This window comes from Notolepis coatsorum (genome assembly GCF_963971535.1).
Source record: "Notolepis coatsorum genome assembly, chromosome: 1".
NCBI classification, from domain to species: domain Eukaryota; kingdom Metazoa; phylum Chordata; class Actinopteri; order Aulopiformes; family Paralepididae; genus Notolepis; species Notolepis coatsorum.
This window is the reverse complement of record NC_140165.1, coordinates 218340147-218356810: the sequence shown is the minus strand read 5'-3', so window position 1 is coordinate 218356810 and position 16664 is coordinate 218340147. Positions and strand designations below refer to the sequence as shown.

The window sequence follows — 16664 nt, the reverse complement described above, 5'->3', positions numbered from 1 at the left end:
CACACACACCCTGTTTGGCTTTTACGTTTCAACTGATTATTTGCTTTTACAAGTTCAGCAAGGCATTAGAATCAATGATGAAAGCAGTGATGCATAATTAATACTGCCCTGTCAAGGCAGACCGCAGTAACTTCCAAACAGTGAAACATTTTGAAAATGAAATTTAACACCTGAATATATTGGAATGATGATGATCCAAATAAAATGGCTAGGTTAAGTTATGAAAGCTGGAGGGAAAACAACATTGTATTTGAAGTTACTGCACTTTGCCTGTACATTACCTGTATAATTATTTAAGGAAATCGTGCAGCAGAGTGCAGTATCTGCTTTTTTGGGGTTAATTAAAATAATTACGTCATATTTTTGTATGCCTAACGATTACTTCATTAATACATGTTAAATCTGGGTACTATCATCTATCTACCTATAACACATTTTGGATGGCAAGTCAAAACACTTTAAAGCCATTTTTCTCAGTTTCACTGTTTGGAAGTTACTGCGGTCTGCCTGGGTTTTGAGTGTGATTTTGTAGTTACTGCAGTTTTTAAAACCCCATATCTCCAAAACTGAGCGACATTACCATCTGAAACTTGGTCAAAATATAAAACATTTATTGACAAGTTCAATTTCACTCATAACTCAATTTTGACTTTTTTCGAGTTACTCCGGTTAGCCTTGACAGGGCAGAATAGTATTCCATCTAATATTTTACCACATGCATTAGGCAAACAACAGGAGATTTTGTTTGTTTGTTTGTTTGTTTGTTTGTTTGTTTGTTTGTTTGTTTGTATGTATGTATGTATGTATGTATGTATGTATGTATGTATGTATGTATGTATGTATGATGTATGTATGTATGTATGTATGTATGTATGTATGTATGTATGTATGTATGTATGTATGTATGTATGTATGTATGTATTGTATGTATGTATGTATGTATGTATGTATGTATGTACAGTATGTATGTATGTATGTATGTATGTATGTATGTATGTATGTATGTATGTATGTATGTATGTATGTATGTATGTATGTATGTATGTATGTATGTATGTATGTATGTATGTATGTATGTATGTATGTAGTATGTATGTATGTATGTATGTATGTATGTATGTATGTATGTATGTATGTATGTATGTATGTATGTATGTATGTGATCATCATCACCACCACCACCACTATCACCACCACCAATACTACCACCACTACCATCACCACCACTATCAATACTACCATCACCACCACCACCAATACTACCACCACTACCATCACCGCCACCACTATCAATACTACCACCACCACTATCACCACCACCACCACTACCATCACCACCACTATCAATACTACCGCCACCACTATCACCACCACCAATACTACCACCACTACCATCACCGCCACCACTATCAATACAATTTTAAAAGTTATAGCCCTGCAAAGAAGGTAAACATCTCCATAGGCTTTCAACGGTGGCAGACTGGCTATATTGATGGATATAACCCATGGCGACCGATGTGTTAAATCGACAATTTGTACATTTTCTATTAATGAATGAATAAAGTTCTGAAGCACTTCAACACACTGCTACGGTGTGGCATCAAATGGTCTGGTGCGCCCAGCTTGGTCAGCCTTCTCACAACACCACAAGTGCCTATAGAACCAACAGGATATGGGGCATTTTTTGTAACAATGGAAAACAAATATGCAGCCCACAAAGAAACCAAGAATTTGCTGTGCAGAAAGTCTGCATGCAGTAAAAGAAAGCACACAGATTCAACAGAGTAAAGTAAGACGCTCATGGGAGATGTATAACACTGAGGAAGTACCACAAAGTTATCCCTTTATTGCTTTTTGAATGTCTGGCATCGTAAAGCAAGCGCAGCAGCTCAACTATTTCAAATGTTTGAAACCGTTTTCAAATGAAGTCCGTCCCCCTCCTGCAAGTATGCATTAATACTATAGTATTTTCCAAATAATTCCCCTTGGGGATGAAGTCCCAGTCTAGTTGCATGATGTGCAACTTGTATGATGGCTACATCAAAATGACTTACAGCATTGGTTCTCAAACGTTTTCATGTCAAGGACCCCCGACTTGATATGTAACAAGCTGTGAATCCTCATTTGATAATAATATTATCAAACAGGGATTAATAATATTATCAAATGGGGATTCACAGCTTGTTACATATCAATATTATATATTAGATATTATCTCTGTCCCAGGGGGGCCTGTCTGAGAAGACAGCTGTTGTTAGATATGATTTAGTACAGAATCACAGAGATAAGAGTGGAGAGAGGGATCGGAATAGTCATTCTTATACATTATGCTTGCTAACATCTAGTGAATAGAATATTGGTGATGTTGAACTGTTCCCCATTCTGCTGTGGACCCTCTGGACACCTCTCAGGGACCCCCGGGGGTCACAGGAACCCTTACAGTACCGGGTGTCAGGTTGGCTGGTTGGTTAGGGGGGCAGCCTAAGAGTTCAAGGGTTGACGGTTCAATCCCCAGTCATGAAATGTCCCAATACTGCCAATGTGCCGCTGAGCAAGGGTTCTAAGGGCTCTATGTGTATGTGTTACCAGGCAGCCAGCTCCAAGGATGTATACTGAGAACCAGCTAACATGAGCTAAATACGGTCGTATAATATAATAGTTTTGTGTTGAAATATATATATATATTTATCAATTTTATATATCTGTACAACATCTGTATATCCCCTCCAGGCTACCATGGTTTGTACTGTGAAGAGGAGTACAATGAATGTCTGTCTGCCCCCTGCCAGAACTACGCCACCTGCAGGGACCTCATTAATGCCTATGAATGTGTCTGCACACCACAGTATGAAGGTAAGAAAATGTGTGTGTGTGCTTGAGTGTGTGTGTGTGTGTGTGTGTAATGTGTGTGTAAATGTATTGTGTAATATAGAAATGGTATACATATGGATTTGTATAATGTACAGTAAATGTACTTTTGTTGTGTAAATTTGATTGATTGATTGATTGATTGATTCACTGTGTTGATCTGAATGTAGATCTGTAGATTATTTGGAGGTTTTGGACCCCAGTTAGACAAAGAGCCCAAACCGTTGAAAAGCCTACTGTATAAGTCAGAGCCACCAGGTTGAATTGGGTTTAATTCAGTCAATGCCGCTATAAGGCAATGAGCCTTATGAACAACATATGATGAATGAGACCAGAACATTTCTAATAGTAAAGATGAAATTGAATTACTGGCTACCGACATGGTGGGTTATGACTTCTACATTTCCTAAACAATATCATGTCTATTGTGTCTCTGTGTGTCCTATACAGGCAGACACTGTGAGGTCTACAAGGACCCGTGTCAGAGGGTGCACTGCCAGAACGGAGGTCGCTGTGAGAGTGTGGGGCTCAATGCCTCCTGTGTCTGTTCTCCTGGATATGATGGTGAGAACTTAGTCTGACCCACAGGATGTTGAACCGTCCGTATAAAGCCTCCCATTGGTCGACTAGTTCAGTCGGAATTCTCCTCCCCTTCCACTAGCTGCTAAAAAGAAAATGTAATCCTCATCCATAGGATCAACAACAACAAGTCTTGGAGCTAGCAAGCTACACTCTCATGCTGGAAAGCCTTGACGAATAAACATTTCTCCCCAATTTATCTTTTTTGCAAGGTGCATACCATGGTTGTATTCAGCTATGTAATAATGCTGCATTACCCTCTTAGGCCCGGAGCCCTATTTTCTGAAAATCCGCCTAAAATACATACCTAAGTAAATGGAAGATTGCTCCACTTCTACAAGGTCCATTTGCATATTCTTGGTATCTAGGGACATTTATGGACCTCAGTGAATGTGTCAGAAATATTGTGTCTATTACTAGGCTTGCTTAAATTGTGATTAAACAAAGGAGAATATGAATTATGATTTTTCTTTGCATTTCTGACAGTGAATAACACCATGCAAAAAATTTCCAGACATGAAAAACTGCCACTGATACAGTAGATACAGTACTGAATTCTGCCATCCTGACCCATGCAATTTGAAATATTATTATAGAATATAGAATATGAGGCCTATAAATGACCATATTAAAGCCAACTTGCACATCTATGGATCGGGCCAAATCTCCTCTTTCAAATGGCAGAGTTCAATTTGGATTTAGTATCACCAGGCGTGCATTGAAAATGAAGAATGAAATCTACTGTATGTACAGTTCGATTCTTAGAATGGATATGGCTCCGCCATTTTGGATCAGATTTCAACACAGATGGTTGCTAAATGTTCACAGAAGGTAGACACACTAACTGCGCTCCAATATATGGCAAACACTTTCAGTTTTGTGATATAGTATCCCGAGAAATAAGAGAAATAAAAGAATTCATACACAAGTAATTTGCTTGCAGGAGGCTAGAATTTGCTGGGTACTGTAGTTTTTCGAAATGTCAACGCTCATTGAGAGCTCTGGATGCCCTGTGCTCATATGACTACAAATCATCATCATTCGGCGATGGCGCTAATTCAAAATGGCGGATCTCTGCAAAAATATTATCACATTTCAAAAACTAAAATCTCACTAATAACACTTTAACCTATTGGTAAACAAACGTATTGCTGAAAATATACACTATGACTGCTGTTGTGACATGGTTAGGATGTTTACTCTTGGATACATTTGGAAAAAAAACGCAACATACAGTCTAGAGTACAGATTGATTTATGTCATTTTGGGACTGGTACCGGGCTTAACACATCTCGTTGTCGGCCGCCATGTGTTGAGTGCCAATGACAAGAAATCTTGTTATTTAATCGTTATTTCTTTTATTAGCGATATCCATTCATTTTTCATCCATCCAGCCTCACGTTATCATTGGGACTGGCTCTGACCTCGAAAAGGGCAAATACAGCCCCCTATCGTCTCCCGGATGGTATTACACCCATTGGATTGGAGTCAATGAAAATGCATGAGGAAAAAAAACTCCGGGGTCCACATTTTACTTCTGAGCCATGTAACCTGAGACTATTGCATTCATTGAGGCAACCGAAAGCAGCGTAGATTATCTGTTTCGAAGTCTAACGTTGGATCAATAAACACGATCGATATTTGGAATGGCGATCAGGAATTGGAATAATCTTTTTGCAGAACATCTGATCTGAGGTAAGGAATCTATTTTACCAGTATTGGGTTAATCAGAGTTTTTTTTCACAGCGTTCACAACGTGTCCCCTATGTGTGTATGTGTGTATATGACGTTAGCGCTGACCAGGTCATGGATAATAGATTTTTCAGCCCGCTTCTCTAGCGTGCATAAGTACACATATACTATCGATAATCTAGCGTTTATTTGAAAACTATTCATAGATAGGCCGAAAAATGACAACGTGTTTTGTGTATTCCACTAAAGGGCTATTTTTGCAGATTTTTCTGGAATCACTAGAAATCTTCAAAACTATTCTCGTATTCAAAACGGTATCAAAAGGAAATGTACTGATGAAAAAACAATCCGTTTCGTACATGTTGACTGCAAGCAAGTCATTGATAAGTGACGGTTGTATTAGACACATAATTTAAGATATAGTTTATGCATTCGCAAATATCCCCATCCTCTCATTGACTAAAGCGCTGGCACTCAAGCGATAAATAGCACACCCCCTGCCGGCACACAATGTGTTAAGAGGTTCAAATACAAATTGATGGGTTTCATTACAGTGGAAAATGTTGGCTGATTTTTGTTGCTCACTAATAATAATGATTTATACTGATTCTATAATTAATACGTTTATAGAGTGTGTCTACACTTTTTTATGTTGAATAAATGTAATTATTTTTGTCCAATCAGGGGAGAACTGTGAGGTTGACATAAACGAGTGTGAGAGCAACCCTTGTCACCATGGCGGCACCTGTATTGACCAATCAAACGGCTTCACTTGCCACTGCCCCCCAGGGTGGGTGGGGCCCAGCTGTGAGATCCGTAAGTCAACCTGTGTGTGCGTGCGTGCGTGCATGAAATACTATTTATGTGTGTGTGCATGCATGTGTGTGTATTTATGGTTAAAGGCAACATTTTGTTTATAACATGCTTCTAAAATTGGGATGAAAGGGACAAATATACTAAGTATTACATGCTTTTATAGAGGGATAGTGTCATAATCGTCACATTGATTTGAGAGTTTGTCTCTTTTTATACAAGGATTTTATAGGGTTCAGGATGTTGGACCACTAGCCCTATTTCCTACTTATCAATGATGTCGATCGGTAGAATTCTTTCTCAGCACAATCCATGCTGTTGTTCATATTGGATGAATATGAATAAATGCTGAAGCCTACTTCACATAGTCCACCCAAGGTAGGTTTTAGAGAACAGACTCTACTGGTAGACACCATCATTGGTAAGTAGGAAACAGGGCTAATTACCTCATAACTGTTGAAAAAATACCCCATAGAATAAATTAATTTCCTACACTGGCTTCCCTCAGACCTGCAGTGGAAGCCGGCGCACCCCGAGGACAACCTGACCAACATGCCCCGCCACTCTCTCTACATCATCATCGGAGCGCTGTGTGTGGCCTTCGTACTCATGCTTATCATCCTCATCGTCGGCATCTGCCGCATCAGCCGCATCGAGTACCAGGGCTCGTCGCGCCATGCCTACCAGGAGTTCTACAACTGCCGCAGCATCGACAGCGAGTTCAGCAACGCCATTGCCTCCATCCGCCACGCCAGGTCGGTTGGCGTTCGCCCGTGCTGGGTCAATCGGAGTATTTGTGACCACCAGAGAGATTTAAGGAACACGCCAACATTATGGAAAATGCACTTACCATCTTCTTCCGAGTCAGACAAGAAGATAGATACCAATTTCCTCTCTGTGCGTTCAGTAGAAAGCTATCCGGCTTCAAGATAGCCTAGCTTAGCACAAATTAATGGAAGCGGATACGGACCATTAGCCTAGCTTAACAGCCCGGGAGAGGTGTTCTTGTCCGCTTCCATTAATTTGTGCTAGGCTAGCTTGCAGCCAGATAGCTTTCTGCTGAATGCAGAGGAAATGTATATATATCTTCTTGTCTGACAGACGTTAAGCACATTTCCCATAATATTGGCATGCTCCTTTAAAGATCTAGAGATAGTTCCTATACACAGTAGACCCAATGCAGTATAGTAATTGCAGGGGGAAGTATTGTTATACACTTGGGAGGGAGCTGCCCCGTGTAACCACAGTTGTATGCCGTTTGCCACTATGGAATTCTAGTTCTACAGGAGCTCTTTCAAGGTCAAATCCATAATCCAAACATAAACAATGAACATCATAAACATTATGATGAATTGAAAATGGGGGACCCTGCTGTAAACAAGACGAAAGTATTTCTCTGGTCTGCATCCCCTTAACAATTGTATGTATTGAGCTGTACTGTACTGTACCCATTCTGCAATCTGTTAATAACGTCTTCAATCAATCAATCAGAACAAACCATAACATAACATAAACATTCAAAAAACCAGTGGAGCCATGTTTTCATTCTCTGTTTTCATTCTCTAGAATCTAGAGAATGAAAACATGGCTCCACTGGTTTTTTGTATGTTTATGTTATGTTATGGTTTGTTTATGTCTAGATGATTTACTGAGCTCTTCTCGATACAAGGGCTAACACTATGAATATCAAAAACTAACCCAGACATGGGGCTTTTATAGCATCATGATGCACCTCTTTACATCACAAAGCACAAGAATAACAAGCACATTAGACAATGGAATAATAGTATACACTCAGTCAGTCCCACCTGGGCCTTCATTCAACTGATCAAGGTTTTCAAAAGGAGACCAGACATTCCAAAATGTCTCAGTCCTTGGAGATGATTATGTGAGTTTCTCTAGGGGTAGAAAGGTTGAAGCATTAGTCAGCCCCATCTTCACAGGAGGTATTTCAGGGGTGGACCATAATAATAAAATACAAGATGTATTAAAGTGTCCAAAAAGCGAGCAGACTCAGAGTCAAGAACAATATTGCTGTCACAGTAAATATAAAGTAGGTGTGAGGTCAAATTCACTGTCCAATAACTTCTGAATGTGAAAATGGACCTTAAACCCAGAATGATTGGATTCTGTCACACTGTCAGAAGACATGCGTAATAGTACCTATTTCCGGGGGAGCTCCAGTAGCTCACCGCATATCTCGGCGCTATTTCTGCGTCGGGGAAAACCGTGCTGCGTCACGGATATGGTGGACTCCGAGTTCGATTCCCGGACCCACCATCATTTGCCAGAATGTCTTCCCCTGCTCTATATCCCGTTTCACCCTGTATCTGTCGGTCATGCTTGACCAGAAAAGCGATAAACGCAAAAAAAAAAAAAAAAAAATAGTACCTATTTCCTTATGACACTTGAAACAAAACATTGAGGAATTGGGAAACATTCCAAGAAGATGAAGGGGAAGGGGGGGTAAAATATGTTCTGTGGAAGAATTTTAAATTAGCCTTGTGAATATTTATGGAGGTACACTTGGGATAAAGCTTATAAACTCACAACTAGACATCCATTCTCCCTCATCAAATCTCTCCCTGATGTCTTCCTCCCCAATCCACTTCAATGAGTCATAAGAAGAGGCACCTACAGTATGAAAGCCAACATATATACTATATTATTATGTCAGTGATAAGACCCCTCCTGACAGCTGCAGTAATAAATAACTTCCACCTCTGTGATTATTTTAAAGCATAGTTTTCCATCTTTTGACTCTCTCTTTGAAATATCAGAGTTGAAGATACTTGAAATACATAGAGATGTATCAAATGAACGATACCCTTCAATTTCCAGTTGTTCAATGTTTCCTGTTCAAGTATTTCCTCACATCTTTGCATACACCTTTGAGTGTATTATAAGGAACATAAAAGTCAGACACACCCTGAATATTCTCTATATTGTGAATAAACAACTCGGGTAGCCTGACAAGGCCTGTGTCTCAACCCATAATGAATTGTGTGGAATCAAACACCAACATATCATTTTCTTTATCTGTGCAACCAATAATATAACTGTACATTTGGTAAAGAAATTCCCCCTATGTCCATCTCTTTATTTAGAAATAATAGACAGGAGAGGGATATTTAGAGGCAGGGCCATTAATTTTCCTCAATTGATTTTATATCCTGACAGTTTGCCAAATTCTGACAAGAGATTCATTACCACACTTATTGAGGAATCTGGTTTGGACAGGTACAGAAGTACATTGTACTTAGTGTACTGAATTGTACATAGTGAGATGTTATGTTCCCCGTCTCCTATGGTAATTGCTTTTAGTTCTTTACTGGATGGTATGGCTTCTGCCAGTGGTTTGAACAATTGAGAAAAAAATAGGTGATAAAGAGCACCCCTGGCAGCAACCCCTAATCAAAGGAACATTTTTAGAAAGTAGGCCATTTGTATTGACTGAAGCTGACACCTTTAAGCCTGAGCGGTCCGGTACCGGTACGAGATTGATATCACGCCATAAATAGATGAATACAGAACGTATTAATTAATGTTGCGTTTCTTTTTCAAATGTAGCCAAGAGTAAAGACCCTAACCCTATCAAAACAGCAGTCAACATGTATATTTCCAGCACTACGTTTGTTTACCAATGATTGTAAGTGTTATTAGTCAAATATGAGCTTATAAAAATCTCTGCGCATGGAAATAAAGGAAGCTGGCATACGTGTGTGTAGTCTTTTAAAGGAGGGGCCCAGGGCTTTCGATGGGCTTTCAAATTTCATAAAACTACACTTCCCAGCTCACACCAGCCCCTGTCAATCATCTGACTTCTGAAAAGAAAAGTACGTTATTTTCGTGATCATATCTCACGGGTCGAACAAACCTGAACATTATTGCCATAAAATGGATCGTAGTTCGTTTCTTTACCTTTCTGTGAATATATAGCAAAAAAACACGTTGCAATCTAATGAAAAATGGCGGAGCTATTTACATTATAAAAAAGTAACTGTACTTAGAGTAGATTTAATTCACAGTTTTTGCTGCCCTGTCAGGGGCGCCTGGTGGTACTAAATCCAAGATTGAACTCTGCCATTGGAAAGGCCCGATCCATAGATGTGTGACTTGGCCATAATAAGGTCATTTATAGGCCTGATATTCTATATTCATATTTCAAATAGCATGTGTCCGGATGGCAAAATTCAGTGCTGTATCTACAAAACCCCCTGTAAATCATCTGCCCTTTATTAATTTGCTTCGATTTTTTGTACACATGATTTGATCTCAAGAAGGTGCTCAGTGGCAATGTCTGGTCAATGTTAGCATGGTGTTATTCACCGTCAAAAAAAAAGAAAATTTTATATTCTCCTTTGGTTCATTACAATTTACTCAAGCCTAGTAACAGACACAATATTCCTGACTGTGGGAATACATTCCATGAGATCCATAGATGTCCCTAGATACCAAGAACATGCAAATGGCCTTGTAGACATGGAGCAATCTTCCATTTACTTAGGTATATGTACTTTTAGGCGAATTTTCTGAAAATATGGCTTTAAGAGGTTAACCAGGTTTATGAAATTATCACCTATCTCCATTCTCTCTAGAACAGCAAACAAGAAACCCCACTCAACCCTGTCAAGGGCTTTTTGGGCATCTAATAATAATAATAATTCATTACATTTATATAGCGCTTTTCTAGACACTGAAAGCGCTCCCCACAATGTAGGGTGGAAATTGCATCCTTCACCACCACTGGTAGCACCCAACCTTGGGCTACACAGGCTCAATGGCTGCCATACACTGGCACCAGGCACACATCACACATCATCTAAGGGCAACTTAGCAACTAGCTTTACATCTATTCAGAGCAAATGTATTGGCCTATAGGAAGAGCATTTAAGGGGATTTGTTCTCTTAGGTGTAGATGATTTCATAGAAGTCTTCAAAAGTGTTATTGTTTGAGAGAGGGTCATATATTGTTGAACCATCTGACATTACTACAGACTTTCATTTTGTTCCTTTTTTAGCTGATGCATTTCTCATTTCTCTGCATCAAGTTTGTCCCTTGGGGCTTCAAAGGGCACTTGAGCTGTATTTTCTTTCTCATGAATTGAGAGTGCTTCTTGTTCTTTGTACTAGGGTATGTGTAACATCTCCCAACCGTACTGCAATCACCAACCGATATAGTATGTGTACAGTATGTCATGTCATCATATCATGAAAAATAAATTAAGGGCACACAGTTGAAAATCACGTCACCTCTATTTTGATTGACATTAGTAGATTTGCTACATAAGCATAACCTGTGTTTTTGTAATGCATGACAAGATGATGACAGTAGCTCAAGAGGCAGAGTGGTCGTCTGGTAATCTGAAGGTTCCCGGTTTAATCCCGGCTCCTCCCAGCAGCAGGTCGAAGTGTCCTTGACCAAGAAACTAGAACCCCTAACTGCTCCAATGTGTCACATCTGCCTCAGCAGCCTCCCCTGACACTCTGTCCACATCCTGTGTCTCCCTAACCTGTCAGCGTCTATTCTTTTACTAACGGATTTCCAGTTCCGCGTTCTGCGATCTGATTGGCCACTGACGTTTCTGGTCATGTGACATGTGCGCCCAATCGCGTGACGCGCCCATTTCCGCCTCGAACAGCAGCAAACGACCTAACGCCTAGTTTATCACTGGTTAAGCTTAGGCGACTCTTTCGAAGTTGGTTAAGGTTAGAGTTTGGAATCAGGGCTGGTGTTCTATTGCCCTGCTCTAAGACAAACTCTAACCTTAACCAACTTCGAAAGAGTGCCTAAGCTTAACCGGTGGCAGAACTTGCCGTCACACGATTGGCGCGACCAGAAACGTCAGTGGCCAATCAGAGCGCACAACGCGAACGCGGAACTGGAAATCCGTTAGTAAAAGAATTCAGGCAACCTGTCACCTCCCCAGTGGCTCTTCCCCTCTCTCTCCCGGTGTGTCTGTGATTGTTTGAGTGGAAGCAGGTGTGCTGGAGTCAGAGCCACACCAGCTGCATCTCATCACCGTAATCAGGCCCTCTACAAATACCCAGCTCTGCCACCACCACGCTGCTAGATCGTAGTCTCTGCTTCTGTCAGTCTTCACTTCAAGCCTATTTGTTATAGAATAGATAGAATAGAAATAGAATAGAAATACTTTTATTATCCTGTGGGAAATTTGACACTGCAAATCGCTCAACATTTAAACATTTAAACATTTAGACAGAACAGGTCACGAATAAGAATAATAAAACAAATCAAATCAAGTTGCCTAAGATAAGAGTAGAGTAAAATAGAATAAAAATGGAATAAAATATACAGTAAATAAATACAGTAAAAATATACTGAGGTCTACAGTAGGTGTAATATTGCACAGTGCTGTTTCAAACTAAGTCCAGGAAGATGGTAACTGCCACTCTGTGCTCAGTGATGCAGTGAGGCACAGTGATGCATTGTATAGTCTGATGGCTGTTGGAATGAAGGACTTCCTGTGCCATTCAGTGCTGCATTTAGGTAGTGTGAGCCTGGCACTGAACCTGCTCCTCCTGTCCGCCAAGTCTGTGTATAGTGGTGTATCCTTTGCAAGTTGCAATTATGATTCACGTGTTGCCTGTATCCTGATCTCCTCTCCCCTACAGTTCAGTCTGTTCTGTCTCCTGGCCCCGTCTTCAGTCCCTCATCTCATATTGTCAGCCCTGCTCCCCAGCCCAGGACCCGGCTCTGCCCAGCACCCCCCTGGATTTCAACCTGGACCTGCTCAGCATTTCCCCCTGTCCTGCTTGGCCCAACACCCAGCCCTGCTCAGCTCCTCTCCAGCCTTTTCCCTTGACACACTCAGTTCATTCCCTGCTCAACAACCCATTTCCCTTCAACATCTTTAACAACATATTTTACTTCAGTCCTGTCTCCTCACCTCTCACAGACTTGGGTTCATTCGCTCCACGTTGTCACAATCTGGCCAGAACATGAACAGATGGGCTCCCGCAAGCCCTTACAACCCACTGTGCTCTCCTTGGTGGATCAGGTTAAGGACTTTTCACAAATCCTCTCCAACCTTCAAGGAAGGATCACTACCCAGAGCTCTCAGCCAGCTCCCAGTTCCTCTCTGCCACCCCATGAGCCATTTGTCCCCACTCCCCAGTGATATGACAGTGACCTGTGGAGCAGCTCTCTCCTGGGCCACCAATTTGTGCCTCCTACTCCAGCTTCACCCAAGATATGAGGAAGGTGGCAAGAATGCAGTAACGCACCTCCTGTCCATCTGTCATCCTGTAGCGTGTTATGGGGGTGTCTAGAGAACCCAAGAGCAGAACACAGGCACAGGAGAATGAGGCGGTTTAGAAGATTTAATGAACCCAGGGAAGGACAAGGGGCAGGGAGCTGGTGATGAAGAGCAGGGAGTGGGAGAGAGACAGATATGCAACAGGGGTAGTTGAGTTCCAGGGGAGGGAGGCTGGTGAGGTCCGTGGATGAGTGCAGGCTGGAGGTATGAGGTCCTCCACATCAGAGAACAGGGGTTAGGATGACGCAGGTTACAGAGCTCACAAATCACACTATAAATATATATATAGTATAGAGGTCCAGAAAAGAGTCCTAATACCACAAGAGGCGAAAACAACACTCGGACCAGGAGTGGCAGGGGTGCAGGCCTCTTATCCTGGCTCTGTGATGACGTGAGGGTTCTCAGGTGTGTAGGCCGGCTCAGGTAATGGTGAGGCGGGAACAGGAAGAGACCCATATAAGGCCGTGGAGACCTGCTGACAGACAGGGGAGAGCAAGGCCCTGGCTGTAACAGGACATCCCTCTCTACAGGCGCCACCTGGCGACCCTCCAGGCTTGCCAGGGTTGTCACGGTGGAAATCCCGGATGAGGGTGCGGTCCAGGATCAGCTGACGGGAGACCCAGCTGCGCTCCTCAGGCCCATACCCTTCCCAGTCCACCAGATACTGGAATCCACAGCCGTGGCGGCGCACATCCAGCAACCGATGGACGTGTAGGCGGGGTGATCATCTATGATCCGAGGGGGAGGAGGAACCGGAGCTGGGGGGGATAGAGGACTAGAGACCACCGGCTTCAACTGTGACACATGAAATGATGGGTGAATTCTCATATGAGACGGGAGCTTGAGTTTGACTACGGAGGGTTTAATTATAGACAGAATCTCATAAGGACCAACAAAACGGGGTGTGAGCTTCCGGGAGACTGTTTTAAGGGGAAGGTCTCGAGACAAGAGCCAAACCCTCTGACCTGTTTGGTAGTCTGGAGCTGGGGTCCTGTGACGGTCCACAAAGCGGCGATTCTGGTCAGCAGAACGGCCCTGGTGTCCTTCCAGATCCTCCTGCAGCGACGAAGGTGAGCCTGGACCGAGGGTACCGCAATATCCTCTTCCTGGGCTGGGAACAGAAGGGGTTGATAGCCCAGAGATGACTCAAATGGGGACTGACCTGTGGCCACAGTGGAGAGGGAGTTGTGGGCGTACTCAATCCACGAAAGGTGGTCACTCCAGGCTGAGGGGTTCCGGGCTGTGACACATCGGAGAGCCGCCCCTAGGTCCCGCTTGGACTGCCCATTGGTCTGCAGGTGGTATCCTGAGGAGAGACTGATGGAGGCCCCAAGAGCTTGGCAGAATGCCTTCCAGACATGGGAGATTAACTGGGGGCCACTGTCCGAGATGATGTCCACCGGTATCCCATGAAGGCGGAAGACATGGATTACCAGCAGGTCTGCGGTCTCTGGAACAGAGGGAAGTTTGTTAAGAGCAACATAATGGACAGCCTTGGAGAATCTGTCTACTAAAGTAAGAATTACTGTGTTACTGTGTAATGGGCGAAGACCAGTGAAGAAATCCAGGGCAATGTGGGACCAGGGTCGACCCGGGACAGGTAACGGGCGGAGTAGCCCAGCAGGAGGTTGGTGGGAGGACTTCCCATGAGCACAGACAGTGCAGGCCAGGACGAATGCATGGGTGTCCTCCTTCATGGTGGACCACCAGAAGTGACACCTCAGCAGAGACAGGGTATGGCCGACCCCAGGGTGGCAGGCGAACCGGGAGGTGTGGATCCACTACTAGAGGACGTGAGAGCGGACAGAGTCGGGTACAAAAAGCCGGTTAGGGGGTCCATTACCTGGGTCTGGCTGAGTCTGCTGGGCCTCCCTGACAACCGACTCAATCTCCCAGGTAGCGGAGGCCACCACACAGGAGGCAGGAAGGATGGTGTCGGGACGAACCGGAGCCGATTCTGGGACATACTGGTGGGAGAGGGCATCTGGCTTCAGGTTCTTGGATCCGGGTCTATAGGTCAGGGTAAAAACAACACTCTGATCAGGAGTGGCAGGGGTGCAGGCCTCTTATCCTGGCTCTGTGATGACGTGAGGGTTCTCAGGTGTGTAGGCCGGCTCAGGTAGGCAGACTGATGGTGAGGCGGGAACAGGAAGAGACCCAAATCTGCCACAATTATCCCGGTACCCAAGAAAGCTGCCACAGACAGCCTCAATGACTATCACCCAGTAGCACTCACACCGGTCATCATGAAGTGCTTCGAGAGGCTGGTCCTACACCACATTAAGGCCTACACCTCCCTCCCACCTTAGACCCACACCAGTTTGCCTACCGGGCAAACCGATCTACAGACGATGCCATAGCTATAGCTCTTCACTCTGCGCTGAGCCACCTGGAACACCGGGGGAGCTATGTCAGAATGCTCTTCATTGACAATCATCCCAGACATCCTGGTCACCAGACTGCTGGATTTAGGCCTCCCCACACCCACCTGCTCCTGGATTAAGGACTTGACCAACCGACCCCAGACGGTGAAACTCGGCCCCCACCTCTCCTCCTCCCGCACACTCAGCACCGGCTCTCCCCAGGGCTGTGTGCTGAGCCCCTTGCTGTACTCCCTCTACACCCATGTCTGTAGTCTAGCCCACCCGGAGAACATCATCGTCAAATTCCCTGACAACACAACGGTGGTTGGACTTATTGCAGGGAGGGATGAGTCTGCATACAGAGATGAGGTCCTGAAACTAACAGCGTGGTGTTCGGTGAATAACCTAGCACTGAACACCACAAAAACCAAGGAACTCATCTTTGACTTCAGGAAGAACAGTGCAGACCCCACCCCCCTCTGCATCAACGGCGAGGATGTGGAGAGAGTCAGCTCCTTCAAGTTCCTCGGAACCCTCATATCTGCTGACCTCTCCTGGACCACAAATACAACCGCAGTCATCAAGAAGGCCCAGCAGAGAGTCACTTCCTGAGGGTGCTGAGGAAGAACAGACTGGAGGAGCATCTGATGGTGACATTCTATCGCTCTGCCGTTGAGAGCCTGCTGACATACTGCATAACAGTGTGGTACGCCAGCTGCACTGAATCGGACAGAAAGGCGATTCAGAGAGTCATAAATTCGGCACAAATCATTTAGAAACCCCTCCCTGAAGGACTTACACAACTCCCGCTGCCTCAACAGAGCAAAAAACATTACCAAGGACAGCTCACACCCTGGCTTCCACCTGTTCAACCTGTTGCCATCGGGCAGGCGATACAGGTGCATCAGAGCCAGAATAAACCAGCTCAGAGACAGTTTCTTCCCCAGAGCCATCACCACCTTGAACTCTAATATGCACCAATAACTCCCCCCTCCCCCCTCCTCCCACACTGTGCAACATCCTACCCCTCAAGTGCAATATCCACAGTGCAATACCCACCCACTACCGT

At 43.7% G+C, this 16664-nt stretch overlaps 1 protein-coding gene across 1 annotated transcript in view; it reads left to right on the top strand.

The window, feature by feature from the left end:
• dner (delta/notch-like EGF repeat containing) overlaps positions 1-16664 on the top strand; it is a 325026-nt gene that overhangs the window by 304879 nt on the left and 3483 nt on the right. Inside the window, exons 9-12 of the mRNA XM_084332911.1 lie at positions 2731-2853; positions 3319-3432; positions 5824-5955; positions 6461-6707. Coding sequence (XP_084189037.1) covers positions 2731-2853; positions 3319-3432; positions 5824-5955; positions 6461-6707 — 616 coding nt within the window. The remainder of the gene's footprint in view (positions 1-2730; positions 2854-3318; positions 3433-5823; positions 5956-6460; positions 6708-16664) is intronic.